Source organism: Rhinichthys klamathensis, unplaced genomic scaffold (assembly GCF_029890125.1).
Source record: "Rhinichthys klamathensis goyatoka isolate OS25496 unplaced genomic scaffold, OSU_Roscu_1.1 h1tg000042l_1, whole genome shotgun sequence".
Lineage (NCBI taxonomy): Eukaryota > Metazoa > Chordata > Actinopteri > Cypriniformes > Leuciscidae > Rhinichthys > Rhinichthys klamathensis.
Genome location: NW_026606589.1, coordinates 3,223,737 through 3,242,088, shown reverse-complemented (window position 1 = coordinate 3,242,088; position 18,352 = coordinate 3,223,737). Strand labels below are relative to the sequence as shown.

The 18,352-nt window shown below is 34.9% G+C and overlaps 1 protein-coding gene across 2 annotated transcripts in view; it reads left to right on the top strand.

Annotated features, from left to right (window-relative positions):
- LOC130082283 (phospholipid-transporting ATPase ABCA1) overlaps window positions 1-17,990 on the top strand; it is a 203,137-nt gene extending 185,147 nt beyond the window's left edge. For both annotated transcript variants that reach the window (XM_056247087.1, XM_056247086.1), the window contains exons 46-49: window positions 5,451-5,554; window positions 7,225-7,317; window positions 14,450-14,693; window positions 17,861-17,990. In XM_056247087.1, the coding sequence (XP_056103062.1) occupies window positions 5,451-5,554; window positions 7,225-7,317; window positions 14,450-14,693; window positions 17,861-17,959 (540 nt within the window). In that variant the 3' untranslated portion in view covers window positions 17,960-17,990. The remainder of the gene's footprint in view (window positions 1-5,450; window positions 5,555-7,224; window positions 7,318-14,449; window positions 14,694-17,860) is intronic.
- The last annotated feature ends 362 nt before the right edge of the window (window positions 17,991-18,352 follow it).

The window sequence follows — 18,352 nt, the reverse complement described above, 5'->3', positions numbered from 1 at the left end:
CCTCGGGCTTGCCGTAGATAGGAATGGGTTGTGCGCACTTGGTGCTGGAGTGTCGCGGGTTTTTGGAGTTAGTGATCTGATGTGTGGTATAATAAAGTGGAGTCGAGAAGAGTTCAAACTGCTATGTTTATTATTTATTCAAACTGCTCTCCTTACACCTAGAAGGTTAAGTTCCCCTGCGGCTGTTTTCTCCAACTTAAACCGATACCGTGACTATATGCGCAGTTGCGCACGAATTGTCTATGCACGCGCAAGGTGTCTAGATTATGCGCATAACTTAAACGCTGGCAGACACAGCAGCAGTAGGCAGGTATATTGATCATGAAATCAGAATTTTCTTGTCTTGAATTATTCATTCAGTCAGATTCATTTATGTCACTTGTTTAAGTCATCTTAATCAGGGGGCCCCAAGCAGCCGCTTAGTTCGCTTATTCCTCGGGCCGGCCCTGCATTACACCACTACACTTCAGGGATGCATTGTGGTCGTGTCTAGGCGCAGGTCCTCCATTTGATCTGGATACGGCCCGGATCCGGCTGACTACATTAAACCTTGGAATAGTTGTTTGGAAACCTTTGAGCGCTGTTGAGCGGAATCGTAAACACCTCTGATTGGCTAATGTGGTCATGCGCTCATCGGATATGTCTGTGATTGGCTACAATGATCATCGGGGCGTGAATAAATATAGAGCTGAGTATCATCAGCATAACAGTGAAAACTAATGCCATGCTTCCTAATGATATCTCCTATTGTAGCATGCACAGGGTGAAAAGCAACAGTCCTATTACTGAGCCTTGAGGTACTCCAAACTGAACTTGTGATCGGTATGACACCTGTTCATATACTGCTACAAACTGATAACGGTCAGATAAGTATGATTTAAACCATGCCAATGCAATTCCACTAATGCCAACATAATTTTCAAGTCTATTCAAAAGAATGTTGTGGTCGATAGTATCAAATGCAGCACTAAGATCGAGTAACACTAATAGAGAGAAACAACCAAGATCGGATGATAAGAGCAAATAATTTGTAACTCTAATAAGAGCAGTCTCAGTACTATTATATAGTCTACATCCTGACTAGAAATTCTCACTGATACCATTTATTTTGTCTAAAATAGAACACAGTTGCGTGAGGATACTACCTTTTTTAGTATTTTTGACAGAAGAAAGGGTAGATTCGAGATAGGCCTGTAATTGACTAATTCTCTAGGATCAAGTTGCGTTTTTACTTTTTTTAATAAGAGGTTTAATACTAGCCAGCTTAAAAGTTGTAGGTATGTATCCTAATGACAAAGATGAATTAATGATTTTAAGAAGAGGATCTTTGACCTCTGAAAGTATCTCTTTCAGTAGCTTAGTCAGTATAGGGTCTAACATGAATGTTGTTGATTTAGATTATTCAATGACTTTAGATAATTCTTCCTCTCCTATAGCAATGAATGAATTGAATTTTTCCTCATGGACACTACAATGATGCGATACTGTGGTAGACGGTTGCATGGTTATCATTTTCTTTCTAATATTATCAATCTTGCAAGTAAAGAAGTTCATAAAGTCATTACTGCTGTGCTGTTTGAAGCTTTATTTCTTGTTAATTTAGCCACTATATCAAATAAATACCTAGGGTTGTGTTTGTTTTCTTCTAAGAGAGTCAAAAAATAAGCAGATCTTACCGTTTTTAAGGCCTTGCTTTCTGTATGCAATAATGCTTTCTTTCCGTGAAAAAACTCTAGTTTTGTTTACTTCCAATTGCACTCAATTTTTGGGGCTGCACTCTTAAGGGCCTGAGTGTGCTCTTTGCACCACGGCATTGGACTATTTTATTTAATCTTATGTAAGCGCAAAGGAGCAACTGTGTTTAATGTGCTGGAGGAGTCAATAGTTTCTGTTGCAAAATTGAGTTCTGAGCTATCTGGGATGCTGAGGAGATTAAACTGATCAGGTTCTATAAACAAGATTATTTATAGAAGTACAAGTGATAGTTCTACCATATTTGTAACAGGTAGTCGGCTTTGTAGCCTTGGCTAAACGGAGTATACACAAATCTAGATAGTGATCTGAGATGTCATCGCTCTGCTGCAGAATTTCAACAGCATCCGCATTGATTCCATGTGATAATATTAGATCTAAAGTGTCCTATTTAAGGGTATAGGGGGCTATTTCAGACGTAGCCTGGGCTTCAGCTAATGTGCTGCTCATTGTGCTTTCAGTACAGCTGTATGTCATACAGGATATTATGCTATAAATGCATAAAAGCATAATAAATGGCACAGTGATAACTACACCAGTGGTCTATTTAACACCCAGTGTCAGTCTTTTTATTTCTCCCACTCTAAAATAATTATATATTCTGTCTTCAACAAAGAACATAAATGTCTTTCTATTTCAGTTTTCACCTTTAGCTATTATTAGACAGGAATTAAAGACACATATGACATATAGCAGCACAATGATCATTCTCTCTAATGGGCTGATTATATAGTGATGTGATGCACAGTAGAGCAGAAATCATACAGAAAGAATAAAACCGTTCGCAGTGTATTTACGATAGACTTTTTCCAACATCCTGAGAAATGTCATTTCGCTGACATCTTGTTAACAAATAAAAAGAATACTAACTAAAAACCAAACAAAAATCTTTCAGCCTGATTTTAATGCTATATAGTACAATGATAAAAGCTTCAGCCATTATCAAGATATGAAAATTTGATGCCCATTTATGTATACCTATTGCAGGTTTGCAAGTTTGCAACTGATTAATGTTTATTCACACCCACAGAAATGATTAGGCCTATATGGCTCCATATGACTTGTGTAAGTGCTAACAGTGCAAACACATCTAACAGCAGACTGTAAACAAAACAAACCTTGATTTTCAGTCTGATTTGAAGTTCCAAACTCTCCTGTTGCTTTATATAGTAAGAGTCATGTGGGTATTAGCGCAAAGCTCTGTTCTGATTGGCTGGAGGAGAAAGTGGGTGGAGCCTTTCCGTATATGAATGAATGCGCAGGAACATTTCAGAATCTATAGACCTTACGTGCCTCTATATATTCTCTGTATATTTCTATGGCTTCACTGTCGAAGAGTAATTAACTGGTGGATTTACTTATTGCAGAGTTAACGAAAGTTACCATGGGCATTGTAATGTTTGAAGCGGGAGACATAACAAATACCAGTAGACCGGGAAGATTTTAAAACAAGCTGTTTATTCATAAATCTGTAAGATCTTTTCTTCATGCTGAACACAATTAGCGCAGCGCTGAAAAGGAGCGGGGCTACAGTACATAAGGTCTATAAATAATAATAAGTGCATGTGATTCCACAAAAGTAAACCTCATTATATATATATATATATATATATATATATATGCAAATCTCATTTTGTTTTGTTTTTGAGGCACCATACATTTATTTGTGGATTTGAAACTATTCTCACCCATAACCCTACACCTAGAAGAAAACTTGGTAACACTTTTCAATAAGGTCCCATTAGTTAATATTAGTTGATGTATTACTGTAACTAACATTAACAATGAGAATTACATTTGTTACAGTGTTTATTAATCTTTGTTAACGTCAGTTAATACAAATACGAATGTCCATGCTAGCTCAGCAATATTAATATTGACTGAGTTTAATAATGTATTGGTACATGTTAAAATTAACATTAAACAGGATTAATAAATCCTTTAGAAATATTGTTATCCTTTAGAATATAACCATTGCAGTGAACAAATTCAACCTTATTGTAAAATAGGTAACACTTTACAATGTGGTCGCATTAGTTATTGTTAGTTAATGCTGTTATAATGCTGTGTTGTAGAATACACATAAACACAAGGATGAAGGCAAAAGGCAGTAATAAATCCACAGGCAATAATCCACACGAAGAGAACAGCTTTCAACACATCTAACATTATAAGGATGAAATCAAATTACCAACCATGACAACGAACTCAACCGGGGAAAAGTCCAAACAAGTCCAAACTGAGTTTGATTGCAACATTAGTTAATGCATTAATTTAAATGAAAAAATATTTTGTATGCACTTTTTAAAGGCTATGGGGTTGCAGTTTTTGTGATGTACCAGGTTATGACTATCTTTTGCTTATTATACATTTTTCTGTTTTCATTTTTTAGGTTTTTGGTTGGAATCTTGATATGTTCTGTTTTACTATGTGTGTATTTTGCTCTACTTGTGAAGCACTTTGGTCAACATTAGTGTTATTTAAAGGTGCTATATAAATAAACGTTTGACCTTGAACTTAAATAGTATTAAGTCTGCTAAAATTTACAAGATTAATAAATGCTTTAGAAGTATTTTCATTGTTCGTTCATGTTCTTCTAATGCATTACCTAATGTTAACAAATGGAACCTATTGTAAATTGTGACCGAAAACATTAATGAAACTATGATTTGAGCTGTATGAATTTCGTTATTATTCATTTTTACCTTGTCTCTGAAAGGACATTTTTCTTTCAGATGTAGCTCACTCCTAGGGACAGTTTTATCCACAAAATAAACACACACACACACACACACACACAGACGGGAGAAAACGTCCTTGAGGATTAAAGATAAAATGAAGAGCGGAATAACGATAGAAAAGATTAAAGAAGAAAAGAACACAGCACTCCAGGTCACTCGTGGGACATTTCTAATGTATTTCCAAGCGAGATTTTACATTCCGCACACACGCGTCTCTGTTTGCTGGCATTAAAATCTCATTCTGCCTGACGGAGGCTCGTATGAAGTAATCCACGTTCATAACCTGCAGAATAACTCCTGATTCACTCTCTGCGGATGCTAATTAAAGGCGGAATTACGAGGCAGGTGCTCGCGGCGTGTCCGTCCCGCTCTGAAGCACTACAGAGGACGGAGGGATGTCGTCATGTAATGATTCTCTGATTCAGGGTCAAAGATCACATGTTATCCATTTTTTACATCCAATGTACATCTTGTTTGGAATTGCATACTAACACTCTTATCTTATTATTAGTGCAATAAATAGCACATGTTCTGTGTATAATATGCACATTTTGGTAACACTTTATTTTATAGTGTCCTTGTTACACGTTACATGTACGTTCTGTTGTAATAACCATAAATTGTGCATAATTACAAGAAACTTAACCCAAAACCAAACCCTAACCCTGGATTATATAGTAAGTACATGTTGTTAATGCAATTAAAATTTGCATTAACTAAGATTAACTAAGTATTGTTCATTGTTAGTTCATGTTAACTAATGTAGTTAACGTTAACAAATAAAACCTTATTGTAAAGTGTTACCCATCAATGTGACTTGACTTTCAATACGCAACATAATAAGGTCATGTGACAGCACTGCACTGTAGTAAACTGCTGTTTGAAATCTTTCTCACTGCATTATGCATACTGTTTCACATACTACATTGTCCTGTGTGTGTGTGTGTGTGTGTGCAGGATGAGCCCACCACAGGTATGGACCCCAAGGCCCGCCGTTTTTTGTGGGACTGTATCCTCAGTGTGATCAAGGAGGGGAGATCTGTTATTCTCACTTCACACAGGTAACTAGCATACACCTTTACTCAGCTGTCTAAATGGGCTGTTCCATAGACTTCTGTTGTTTTTAAATGCAGCAACTATAACTTACGCTAGCTGAAATCTTCCTGCATTTTTATAGTTTGAAAAACGTTATATTTTTAGAATTTTTTTACAAATGAGGATGTCCCCAAAACAGTTTTTTTTTTTTTTTTTTTTTTTTTTTTTTTTTTGATTTAGCTTACTTCTAAGGTATACAATTGTCGGAATGTGGTTAAGTAGGTACAGAACTGGTACTGTAGATACATGCGCTCTGGAAAGTTTCATATTTGTCCAGTGTTTGACCTATCAAATGTCTTTGTATTCTTTTAAACCAATGTCTCATAACCCCCTCACCCAAACGCCCATCAATGCAGGCGTCTGTTTTATTGCACAACTTCCAGCCAATCAGAATTGAGTATTCAGATAAACCATGGAATAAGAAAAAATATAATAGCTTCAATAAAGCAACTCAGTGTTCCAAGTTCTAAAGTGACATTTTCGAATTAGTAACAGAGTCTTTGGCTCAACTGTTAAACTGTCAACTGGAGATTTGAATCTGTAGCAAAAGGAAGTAGCTTCACACACAAGAGGGGTTTTTAATACACACCGTTGTTTCTTATTTATTTACACACTTCCACACTTGACAGTGCCGTCAAACTGTTGTATAAACTCAATATCACACTTGTAGTTGTGCGATATGGCTCTATATAAGCACGGCTGTGATTACCTACGGCTGAACCACAGCAGTGCTGCTGATATAGAGCCATATCGCACTCCTACTTGTGTCATATTGCTTATATTAAAAGAATTTACTACTACCATGGTTTGCTATGGGAGAATAAAACACTGTATATTTCCATTATTATGTAATATAAATTCCTTTTTTATATTTGTCAAATCTCTTACCTAGTTATTTGGATATGACATTGAATCTCAGTTTAGTTCTCAGTTTAGCCAACATGAATTAAAAACAGATAAATCATATAATCAAGCATTATTGTAAATTACATATATTACATACATGTAAATCACATGCATTTCACCTCTGCTCTAGCTTGTTCCTAGTCTAACTTTATAATAAACATGACTTATGAGCGGATTTCATAAAGTTCAAATCTTCATGTCTAATGTACAGAGCATGTACTTCCGTCTCATACGTGAACCTTTATTATGTGAGTTATAAACATGACTTATGAGCGGATTTCATAAAGTTCAAATCTTCATGTCTAATGTACAGAGCATGTACTTCCGTCTCATACGTGAACCTTTATTATGTGAGTTACTGATATGTTTGTATGTAAACGGAAGGTCGCATCTTTCGCTAATTGATGCAATGTGTCGCTCCCTGGCAATATGACAGTTTAGAGATTGAGCTAATGTACGTTTGTCCCATGATTTGGCAGCAAATCGGTTTGTTTTTCTGACTCGGCCTCATTGGCTGGCTGTGCAGGTGAAAGGCTTTCATGTGCTTCATAATGAGTCTCATTTGAATGTGGTTGGAAGCGGATCCTGAGCTCTGGGGTTTCTGATGCTTTGATGGTGTTTCTCCAGAGATTCATGCTGAGGAACGGCCAGATTTAGATGAAAACAGTCAGTGGAAACCTTTCCTAATGCTGCCATGTGTTCAAATATATGTGTGTCTGTCTGCTTTCAGCATGGAGGAGTGTGAAGCGCTCTGCACGCGTATGGCCATCATGGTGAACGGACAGTTCAAATGCCTGGGCAGCATCCAGCACCTTAAGAGCAGGTGAGGGGATGGTGTGTGTGTCTGTGTGTGGTCCTGGTATTCCCTACGTTATGGGGACCAAATGTCCCCACCAGTATAGTAATACTAATTCTGAATTTGAGAAATTAAGGCTCCCTTTTGATTTTCTATTCGAGATTGTGAATTTGAATTGAATTGACAAACATGTGGAATCAAAAATGCATTGATAAAATGTACTAAATTGAATTCAAATAAGTCACAGTAGTTTTATTCCTCCATAAATAAACTTAATTCAAGATATCTCTTCACAATTCTTGTAGAAGTTAATACACACTTCCTGTTTCCCTTTTTTTTTACCAAAAAAAAGTTGGGGGTTAGTTTTACCTACAGTCACCAAACTCAGGACATGTGTTGTTCTCCTCGAGCCGGACAACTTTCTAATTTACGGTCATTAGCTCCGACCAACAGGAAGTCAGCTATTTTTGTTTGAATGTGGATTTTTTAATCAACCTCTGCATTTTTAACTACTGCTCCAAAGACCACAACTTTGTCACAATTTAGATTTTATTTAAAATATCAATTTTTCTGGCTTAACTGACTAGTAAACAGTTTACAACAGTTCCAGATCTCACTCTGGCTCTGTGTGTTTGTGAGAGTCTATTTTACACTCTTGATGGTTTGTAGTTTAACCCTTTCATTGCTGTGTAGTTTTGCCTGCATTACAGGATAAGATATATCTTAGCCTTTTTCTGTTCATTTGTAGTGCACTTAAAACGTTAGTTTAATATTTAGGTTAATAAAAATAATTTAAGAGAGAGAGAGAGAGAGAGAGAGAGAGAGAGAGAGAGGGAGGGAGGGAGGAAGGAAGGAAGGAAGGGAGTTCTTGACAAGAGTTCTATAACATTGTTTTTAAAGAATTGAATTAAAAATATGTCAATTAAATGTTCATCTGCATTTACTGTGTATAGTAAATTAATGTTAAATATAAATTACTTTTGTTAAGGGCGGTGTCGGTCAGCGTGATAACTGGCCCATGGCAGTAAGCCAAACTTCTCTCAAACGTCTCCTTTCGGATGGGATTATTAACGTTACTTTCTTTCGTTCACTTAATCCCTGTATTTGCATCCTTTACAATGGCAAAGGAGAAAAACACTATCTCATTAGTTTCTATCTTTATCTCACGTCAAATTACATTTTTACACAGTTTGTGCTTAATGGGCTCTGTCCTGCTCGTGTCCCACAGACTTCTCAAAGCGCAGAGCAGGATACAACGAAACATTTATCTTTGTGGGGAAATATAATTAAACTTGGCTTGCTTCCAAAATTTCATGTAATTTCTAATGCTTTCCATGTTCAAGGACCTTGCCTATTGTTTTTTGTTTTTTTATTGCACTTTTATGCATAACCGTCGGTGGTTGGTCATTTTGTTGCATTTTTCCAAAACAATACCATTTCTAACTGTCAAAAACAGTTTCATGACTATTTGTTCCATTTTATGAAATTTATCAGGAATTTTGTAATCAAACATTAGAGAAATAAGGCAACCAACTAACAGAATTGATGTTTCAGCATTTTATAATTTAATATGCTTTTACTTTAATTAAAATTGAAATGTTTGAGAATAAATAAATGCACCCTTGGTAAACATAAGAGACTTCTTTCAAAAACATTGCAAATATTACTGACTACAAACATTTGAATGGCAGAGTATGCAGCACAAACTGTCCTGATAATATTAATATTCATAATACATTTCCATACTTATTAAATGAATCATTCAAAAGTTAAAATACCAACATAATCCAGGCCTTACATTTATTATGTGTCTGAATTTAGCTGCTCTCTCGCTCTCTTTGTTGTAATTAATGATTGTGGAGGTGTGGGCATTAATGAGTGAAGAGGCAATTAAGAGCTGCTCCCTTGATCGACCTCCTCCCTCTCTCTCCTTTATCTTTTCTTTCCGTGCCGTCTAATGGAGCAAAGCAGTGGGACAAGATCTACACCTCTCCGTCAGCCAACGATTCTCACTCCGTCTGCAGCCATTCTTTATTTAGTCCTTCCCCTGTTCTGTCGCTTCCCCTTTCTTCATCGCGTTCTTCCTCCTGCGGCGTGTTTCTGCTGCCATCTGTAGGACGCCGTCACTCATGCTGCGTTTACGGGTCACAGTGTTCACTTCTCTCTACACACTCAGCAGGAAACACACTTCACTTCATGTCGTCAAACACAGACAACGCTTGAGTTGCACACGTTGAAGGCTTTCAGTGCATGATGTGCTTTAGTAAATAAATATAACTGGATGTATTTGACATGAACAGCATTTAGGAATAAATTTCTCTGTATACATTATTGCCAAGGGCGATAATATCATGATATTTGGCATTTTTATATGCATTGGCTGATATTTTTTTAATCACAGTTCAAATTATTATTTATTTATGTATGAATGTATTTTGGTAACAACTTTATAACAAGTGTACAGTTATAAATTACTTACAAATCATTATCAATTTATTAATTTATAGTTAATTCAAAGTTAATGTATTCTCTACATTGTTGATACATTACTAGGCTATATACAAATAGTGAGTTCTTTATTATTTGTCACTGTAATTAACACAATTATTATTGTTTATTTATAGCTCATAGAAAAGGAAATGTTAATTGGTTATTAGGAGGAAATAGCCTAGTTCTCACTTGAAAATGGGAAAATTTCATTAATTAAAACCAACTTTAAACCAACCTTTATTAGACATGAATTGAATTCATATTCAGTGTTCCTTAAAATGTTTACAAATACATTAAATCACACACAATTTATGTTACCATATGTTGTGCAACATATGACTCTCCACAGGCCTAATGGTTTTTATACTAACAATGTATAGACTACAATATATTAACTACAAATTAACCATAGACTCATTAACTAACAATGGACAATACATTTGTTACAGTGTTTATTCATCTTTGTTAACATTAGTTAATAAAAAAATCAACTGCTACTGTACATTTTTAGTTTGTTAGCTCAGGTTCATTAAATAATATTTACAAACACAACTTTTGGTTTTAATCATGTATTAGTAAGTGTTGAAATTAACACTAACTAAGAATAATACATGCTTTAGAAGTATTGTCCATTGTTAGTTCATGTAAATAGTGTAATTTTATATTAGCCAAGATATCGGTTGTAAGGCCAACAACCGTTTCCGATAAGCAGGTGAAGGAGTACTGCGTGTTCTGTCTTTTCAGCCAAAGTAGTTTAATTCCAATTTACTTCTATCTGACTCCATTTTATCGCAACCTCGAATTTAGTTTGGAATGCCAATTAGTTATTGGTCATTGATCATTTAGATGATAATATATCTAGACACTTGATTATTCTATTTAACTCTGTTGAAATTACACTCGTTCATTTGGAAACCAATGTCGCTTCTCGCTCCGGTGAACTATACTATTTAGAGGGGTGCGCTCATGCTTGCTCTCTCTAAAAGTATTTTGTTTAGTTCCCATAGATCTGTGTACACTTGAATCAAATTTGTAACACTATCTCTAGTCAGAGGTCATGGCCACTACTACAGATATAAGCCGACCAATATTAATTCTCTGATAGTAGCTTTGGTTTGATAATGCCATGGTTTCCCAAGAGATGGGGGAAGAGGGGATGAAGGGAAAGAAATGTAGATTAAGACAATACTGAGGTGATTGACACAATGTGATTGTGTCTCGGATGGGGATGCTAATTTTGCAAGAGAGAGTTCAAATGTCCATTGTTTTCTCAGAGTATAGTCCTCTCTTGGTCCAGACAGTTCGGCATCAGTCTTACAACATCAACCATCAAAAAATCATATCACTCGACCACTAGAATATTTGCTACGTGTATTTCCTAAAGCAATCCGTGTTGTTGGTGTCAGTGCTGCTGTTTGAGTGCTGATCTAAACTCTTTATTGTCTCCACTCTTCACATGATTGATACAGCAAAGTGAGGGCAACTTTGTCTTTGTCTCCGCTGACATTTTAATGTTGATTCCTCTTTATAGTGAGTGTGCTGTAGGTGTTGTAAGTGGATGAGTTATGCTCGTCTTGCTCTTCCCACCCTCATTAAAAAAAAACTAATACAGGGACAGTTTGAAGATGAGATGACTGATTTCGAGAATCTGTTCCATTTTATTTAAAACAATACAATCTTGTTTTGTTTGCAAGTCAAAATCTTATTCTACTACATACTGTAAAGTTCAAAATTTGGGGTCGGTAAAGTCTCTTTATGTAAAGTCTCTTGTTTCTCGCCAAGGCTCCATTTGTGAGATCAAAAATGCAGTAAAAACAGTAATATTGTGAAATATCATTGCTGTCACGTCTGGTTGCAGCTAAATGAAATAAAAGTGCATGATTTAATTGCTGCAGTCTTCTCTTTATTAATCAAAACAAAATACTCTGTAATCACTGTCTTGAACCAACAGAACAACCAAACAAATCAAGATCAAACTAATCAACGTAATGAGACACAGCTGACATTACTAACCAGTGGTTACAATGAGTAACCAATGAGACTAACCAGAAGCAGGAAGGAACCAAAGAAAATAGAGAAAAACTCATAGTAAAACTCAAACAGAAAAAAAAATAAAACATAACCCTGCACAGATTTTCAAATGTAATTTATCCCTGTGATGCAAAGCTGAATTTTCAGCATTATTACTCCGGTCTTCAGTGTCACATGATCCTTCAGAAATCATTCTAATATGCTGATTTGCTGCTCAAGAAACATTCCTTTATTATCAATGTTGAAAACATTGCTGCTTCATATTTTTGTGGAAATCATGATTTTGTTCAGGATTATTTGACGAATAGAAGGTTTAAAAGAACATCATTTATTTGAAACTGGACATTATAAATGTCTTTTGTAACATTATAAATGTCTTTACTGTCACTTTTTATCAATTTAATGTGTCTTTGCTTAAATAAGAATATTAATTTATTTCAAATCTTACTGTCCCCAGACCTTTGAACGGTAGTGTAAGTATAGTTTAAAGATTAGATTTTGAGAGCTGATTTTGATAATATTTTGATTTAAAAAAAACGTCCAAAAAAAGTTAATTTTATTACCAATACACATATCAAAAATACCATCGAACATTTAATCAAAATTCACTTGAATGTTGATCAAGACAGAGACAGTAATGAAATATATCTTTATTCATCAATACTGGTAAATATTTTAAACATAGTTTTAAGAAATTTTATTTCAAGATTTCATATATTTCATATCAAGATTTCATATATTTAGAAGAGCACATAATTGAAGAATGACTATATATTACATTAATTTGATTATAATTTTAGTAATGCAGATTGTCATACTCAAAGTGGTATATTTAATGATAAATGACTGTTTGTTTATTATTAAAATAAATTAGTGTAATAAACAATATGTATTCGTCCTAAAAAAGTCTTTCCCTACGTGACGTTGTGTAGTACTGATGTGCCCAATGACTGATGGCTACATTTATTCTTTTGGAATGATATATGTTGTTCACTTCCCGTAATCCGCCAAATGAGCATTAAGGAATCTCACTAAAAATGGCCAAAAACTTCTCTTCACATAAAGCCGAAACACTCCCGTGTAGCACAAACACGCAGACACACACCGGCCATCATAGTGTGCTTTTATTTTATTATTTTGAGAGCGAGTGGTTACTCCGATAAAATCATATTAATGCTGAGTGTGTTCATAAACACAAACCTATAGAGTAAACACACACACACACCTCTACATCTTCATCAGCTCCAAAACAAACATAATTAAACAGCTGTCCAATAAAAGCACCTGTAAGCCTGTCAGTCACCAATCAAATCGCTCCATTACTAGAGTCACCGTGCTTAGTGAGTGAGTTTTTCATACAATTCACACAGTCTGTCTGTGTGTGTGTTGATCTCACATATTTGTGTCTCTGTTCTTTAACAAGAAGGATGAAAGCACTAGAGTGCTTCTAATGCACGTCAGTGATGTTAAGAGCGGAGGAAGGTTTTATAAGGCCAGCGACATTTTGCAACAATCTACTGCTGCACACTTTACACAGACTATAAATCTGCATCTACTTTTCACAGATTCACTGTTTTGAAGGATGAAAATGTAGACGCTGTTTCTCTCTGCTGCGTTAGAGGAGCATGTGTAACACTGCAAACCCAAATGACTATTTCTTTTATGCAATGGAAAAGGAGGGATGTTGAAAAAAGCTGCCATGTTTTAAGTAAATGTGAGCTAAAGAACTACACTGTAGTGTATGCTAATTGTGTTATATTGTTAAATTATTCTCAAATGATACTGTCTACATGTCTTCTGAAGCCATAAATGGAAGTCAGTTTAGGCCACAAAATTAAAAAAAGAGTAATTGCAACTATTTCTCACAATTCTGAATTAGCATTTTGTAATTCTCAGAGTTGAAACTTTTTATCTCACAATTATTTTTATTTCTAGTCATTTTGAGTTAACATCTCGTAATTCTGATTTTTTTTTTTTTTTCGCGAAATTGTGAGTTTATTACAATTATTTATTTCTCACAATATTGAGCCATCAGCTTGCAATTCTGATGATATCTCACAATTCTGACTTATTTTTCTTTTAAAGGAAGCCTAGTTTTATGGATTAAAGGATCAACTCGCAGTTCTGAGGGAAAAAGTCATAATTACAAGATGGTAACTTAGAATTTCGAGAATTAAAGTCAGAAGTGTAAGATGCCAACTCAGAATGCAGAAAATAATAGTCGGAATTGCGAGATGTTAACTTAGAATTCCAAGAACGAAAGTCAGAATTGTGAGATATAGAAACTCGCAGTTCTGAGAGAAAAAGACCAAATTGTTATTACCACAAATATTAGCACAAAATTGGGATTATTAGCACTTAAAATGAGAAGTAAATTCAGAGTTATGTGTAAAAAAAAAACTCAATTTTTTGAAGAAAAAAAGTCTGAATTGTGAGATGTCTACGTTTGTTTGAAGAGTTCAGCACTGAACACATTGCATCGGCATCCATACAGAAAGTAAAAGTTAAAAAAATAAAAAATAGTCCTGCTTTATCAGACCTAGTGCAGACACATCCCAGGAAACTTTTGTTTTGTGATTTGTGATGGATAGGCCTGATTCCATGTTGTGAATAAAGTTCATGCTCGTGTGTTTTGCAGGTTCGGGGAAGGTTACACACTGATCGTTCGTGTGTGTGCCGATCAGCCCGACATGTGCGTGGTGGAGTCATTTGTGCGGGACACGTTTCCTGGCAGCACTTTGAAAGAGAAACATCACAACACACTGCAGTACCAGATACCGCAGGGAGAGGGAACCCTGGCGCACATCTTCAGCCAGCTCACCAAACACCAGCAGATGCTGCGCGTGGAGGATTACTCTGTGTCACAGACCACACTGGACCAGGTAACACACACACACACACACACACACACACACACCTGACATACAGGTATGAGCATTAGATCTCGGATTTAAACATCAACAAAAAAAGAAAATACAGGCACGCATGTGCAAGTAAGGATGGGAATGATATCATAATGATTCTGCTTTAGATTCAGACTCCCTTTGTGAAAACAAGTAGCATACTTTTAAAGAGTACTTATTACAGAAAGAATAAGTGTGAACTGAATGTTATGTTTTCACACTGTAATATTAATTTACATTTACATTTATTCATTTAGCTGACGCTTTTATCCAAAGCGACTTACAATTGCTATATATGTCAGAGGTCGCACGCCTCTGGAGCAACTAGGGGTTAAGTGTCTTGCTCAGGGACACATTGGTGTCTCACAGTGGATTCGAACCCGGGTCTCTCACACCAAAGGCATGTCTTATCCATTAATTGCAATTAAATGAACTTAAATACATCTTTATATGTAATTCCATAATTACTTCTATTGGCTTTGAAATTTGGTTAAAGTCTAATCTGAACGTACTGACAAGCATTTATGGTAAGCTAAAATATACTTTAATGTAATTTCTTTTGAAACTTGTATGTCATATATTTAAATATATTAACTTATTTTGAATAACACATTAACATTATAACAGTTAAAATTATAAACTATAAAATGCATTACAACTGTACATTCATTACAATTAAGTGCACTTCTTTTTCACAAGATGCCATATTTAACATATTATGTATTATGTTAGATGCACAATAGTCATACATGACACAAAGGGCAAACAAAATGCATAAATTGTGTTTATTTTTGTCTAATCCAAATCAATTCTGATATATTTTAACTTTTAAAACAACCTATGGGCAATTTTTTTTCAGACTTGGAAAGGGAGATATTGAGTGTGGTGCACAGCCTTATCCAGTCTTCACAAATCTGAAAAAAGAATAATGTTTAGGCTATTAGATATAGCTAGCTAGGCTAGTCTATCTAACGATGTACTAAATCTAACTATCAAACCACAGCAAATACTTGCCTAATAAAAGTCAAAAGTTCTTAAGTAATCAAGTAAGCAGTCAGTAATAAAATAAGAATAAAGAAACAAATGACAATAGGACAAATACATACAATATAAAGATACAACCAGTACTGTTTTTTTCTGTTTTTGTTGATTAACATTAACACAGACAGCAGTGGGCATATTATTATTATTTTTATTTATTTTTTCACTTTAAGACCTCCAGTAATGAGCAGATTCAATACTGACACACATTCTAAAGGTTATTCTTTATTCTTTTCTCTTTTTTTACCAAAACTGTTTGTTCACTCAAGATATAACTGCCAAGATAGACATATTTACATAATCATGCGTGTATTTGACTGATCAATTGCTTCGGCCGGTTCTTGGAACTTATATATGTGACGGCAGGTGAGAAAGTGTTTCACACAGACCCCTCACTGACATCTGTATCCTCATGAAAATAATCCATTACAACTTTAAATAAATTAGAAATAATTTTGTGGTGAAATGGCGAATTATTATAATTTTGTGGATTTTGGAAAAACTGGATGGTCTGCCTTATATCATTGCAAACCTCTCCTGTATAACTTTCTTTTTTCTGTCTGCACACAAATGAAGTCAATGATCATTAAAACTGTTTGGTTATCAAAAATATATATATGGGGGGGGGGGGTCTTCTTCTTTTTTTCGGGAAAGTACCAAGCATGTGTGTATTTGACTGACACACTTGACATCTCTTTTCCCGGGCCTCCAGCTTCTCTTCAACTCCTTGATCTGCCGTCCTCAAACTCAGCACACACTTTACAGTAAACACTCGTCGACTCCAGTTAATCATCATTTGGCCGTCCTGTCAGTGTGAAATGCTTTAGTTTATCTTAGATATTATCTGCAGTTTCTGCTTATACAGTTTGTTTCTTGTAATAACGGCTAGTATATCCAGAAAATACACTCTACACCCTGGAAGTCCAGACTATCCATTGACGTCATACTCATAAAATTAGCACAATCTAACTCTGATTATGATCCCTAACACTTCCTTATCTATCCGAGTGCATTTCATCTGTGGTTTTCATATGCAGCAGGTCCCGTACTGCCATCCAACGTCTTGTGAGAAATGAATCACATGCCAATATTGCTGGCAACTGTGAGACACAATGAGCTGACGCTGAGGACGATGGCAGTACGACCCAGTTAAAGCTGACACTTGATGGGTTACTAGCAGGGTTTGAAATGAACTTTTTCTCTCACCAGCCAGTATGGCTGCTAAATTGAGTTTGTGGAATTAAAAATTGTGCAATAAAATAAAATGAAACCAAAACTAATTTCTCAGTGACTTTCACTGCACAGAATTGATTCCGTTGTAGTACATTAAAAGCAATGCATTTGAAAGAAATGACGCTATGATGTCAGATAGATCAAGCCACTATTTGTATTGGGTAGAAACGACACAGCAGAAAAAGACAATGTCTGCTTTGTTGAAAATAACTAAAAAGCAGTTTTAATATTTTGAATAGCTTTTATTTTTTATATATTTTAGTTTTCATGTTAATTTTAGTTTAATTTTTTAATCACTTTCTTATATGCTTTTGTCATTTTTTTACTTGCTATTAAAAAAGGCCTAATTTTATTTGGTAACACTTCCTTTTTACAGTCCTGTTACCCATGTACTTACTATGTACTTATTATAGTAACTATAATTACTGGGTAATAACTAGGTACTAACCCTGAACCTACCCCTAAACCTACCCCTAACCCATGTACTTACCTTATATTAGCCAGTACTTTCTAGGTAAGTACACTGTAAGTACACGTAAGTACTGTACTGTAAAATGAAGCGTTACCTTTTATTTTATTTCCATTTTAGTTTAGTTATAGTTTTAATTTATTTGCAGTTAATAATTTTGGTGATTAAACTTAAACTAGGCAACATTTCTCATTTTCATTTCGTTTTTCCACTAATATTTATATTTTATTTTATTTCAGCTTTATTTCAATTTACAGAAATGTTGTATTAATGTATACATAGTTTGTTTTAGTTTACAATAACCCTACCATAAGGACACTGAGATCATGACATTACAATTTGAATCTAAGCAGCCATTCATTTTTTCTACCTCAGTTGACACGTTTCTCTCTGTTTCTCTCAGGTTTTTGTGAATTTTGCGCGGCAGCAGCGTGATGCAGAGGACGGGGTGTTTGAGAACGTTGTGGATCTGAGTGATGAAATACAAATATCAGCAACATAAATCAAATATCAATCAGCAGTTGCAGGCACTTTATCACGGTTATTTTTTATTTTATTTTTACATCATGTAGGCCATCAAGATTTGATGATTTAGTTTAAAACATCCAACCAAAAATAGAGAGAAAACCTTCAGCAAAACTCAGGGGTCGTTTTTATACAATATTTTTATCCAAAGAATTTATAATGAAATATCTGCTTAATTTGCACTGCGTAACATTAAATACTCCATATATTTACTGATGACTTATTTCCACAAACATTATATTTTTGTCATATGCTATGAGATTATATATGTAAAATTGCATTGTGTACTGTAGCAATATACCAAAGAACTAATAATGATCTAATGGTGATTTTGGGTTTATTAGAGGAAGAACGGAGAGAAATTTCAGCT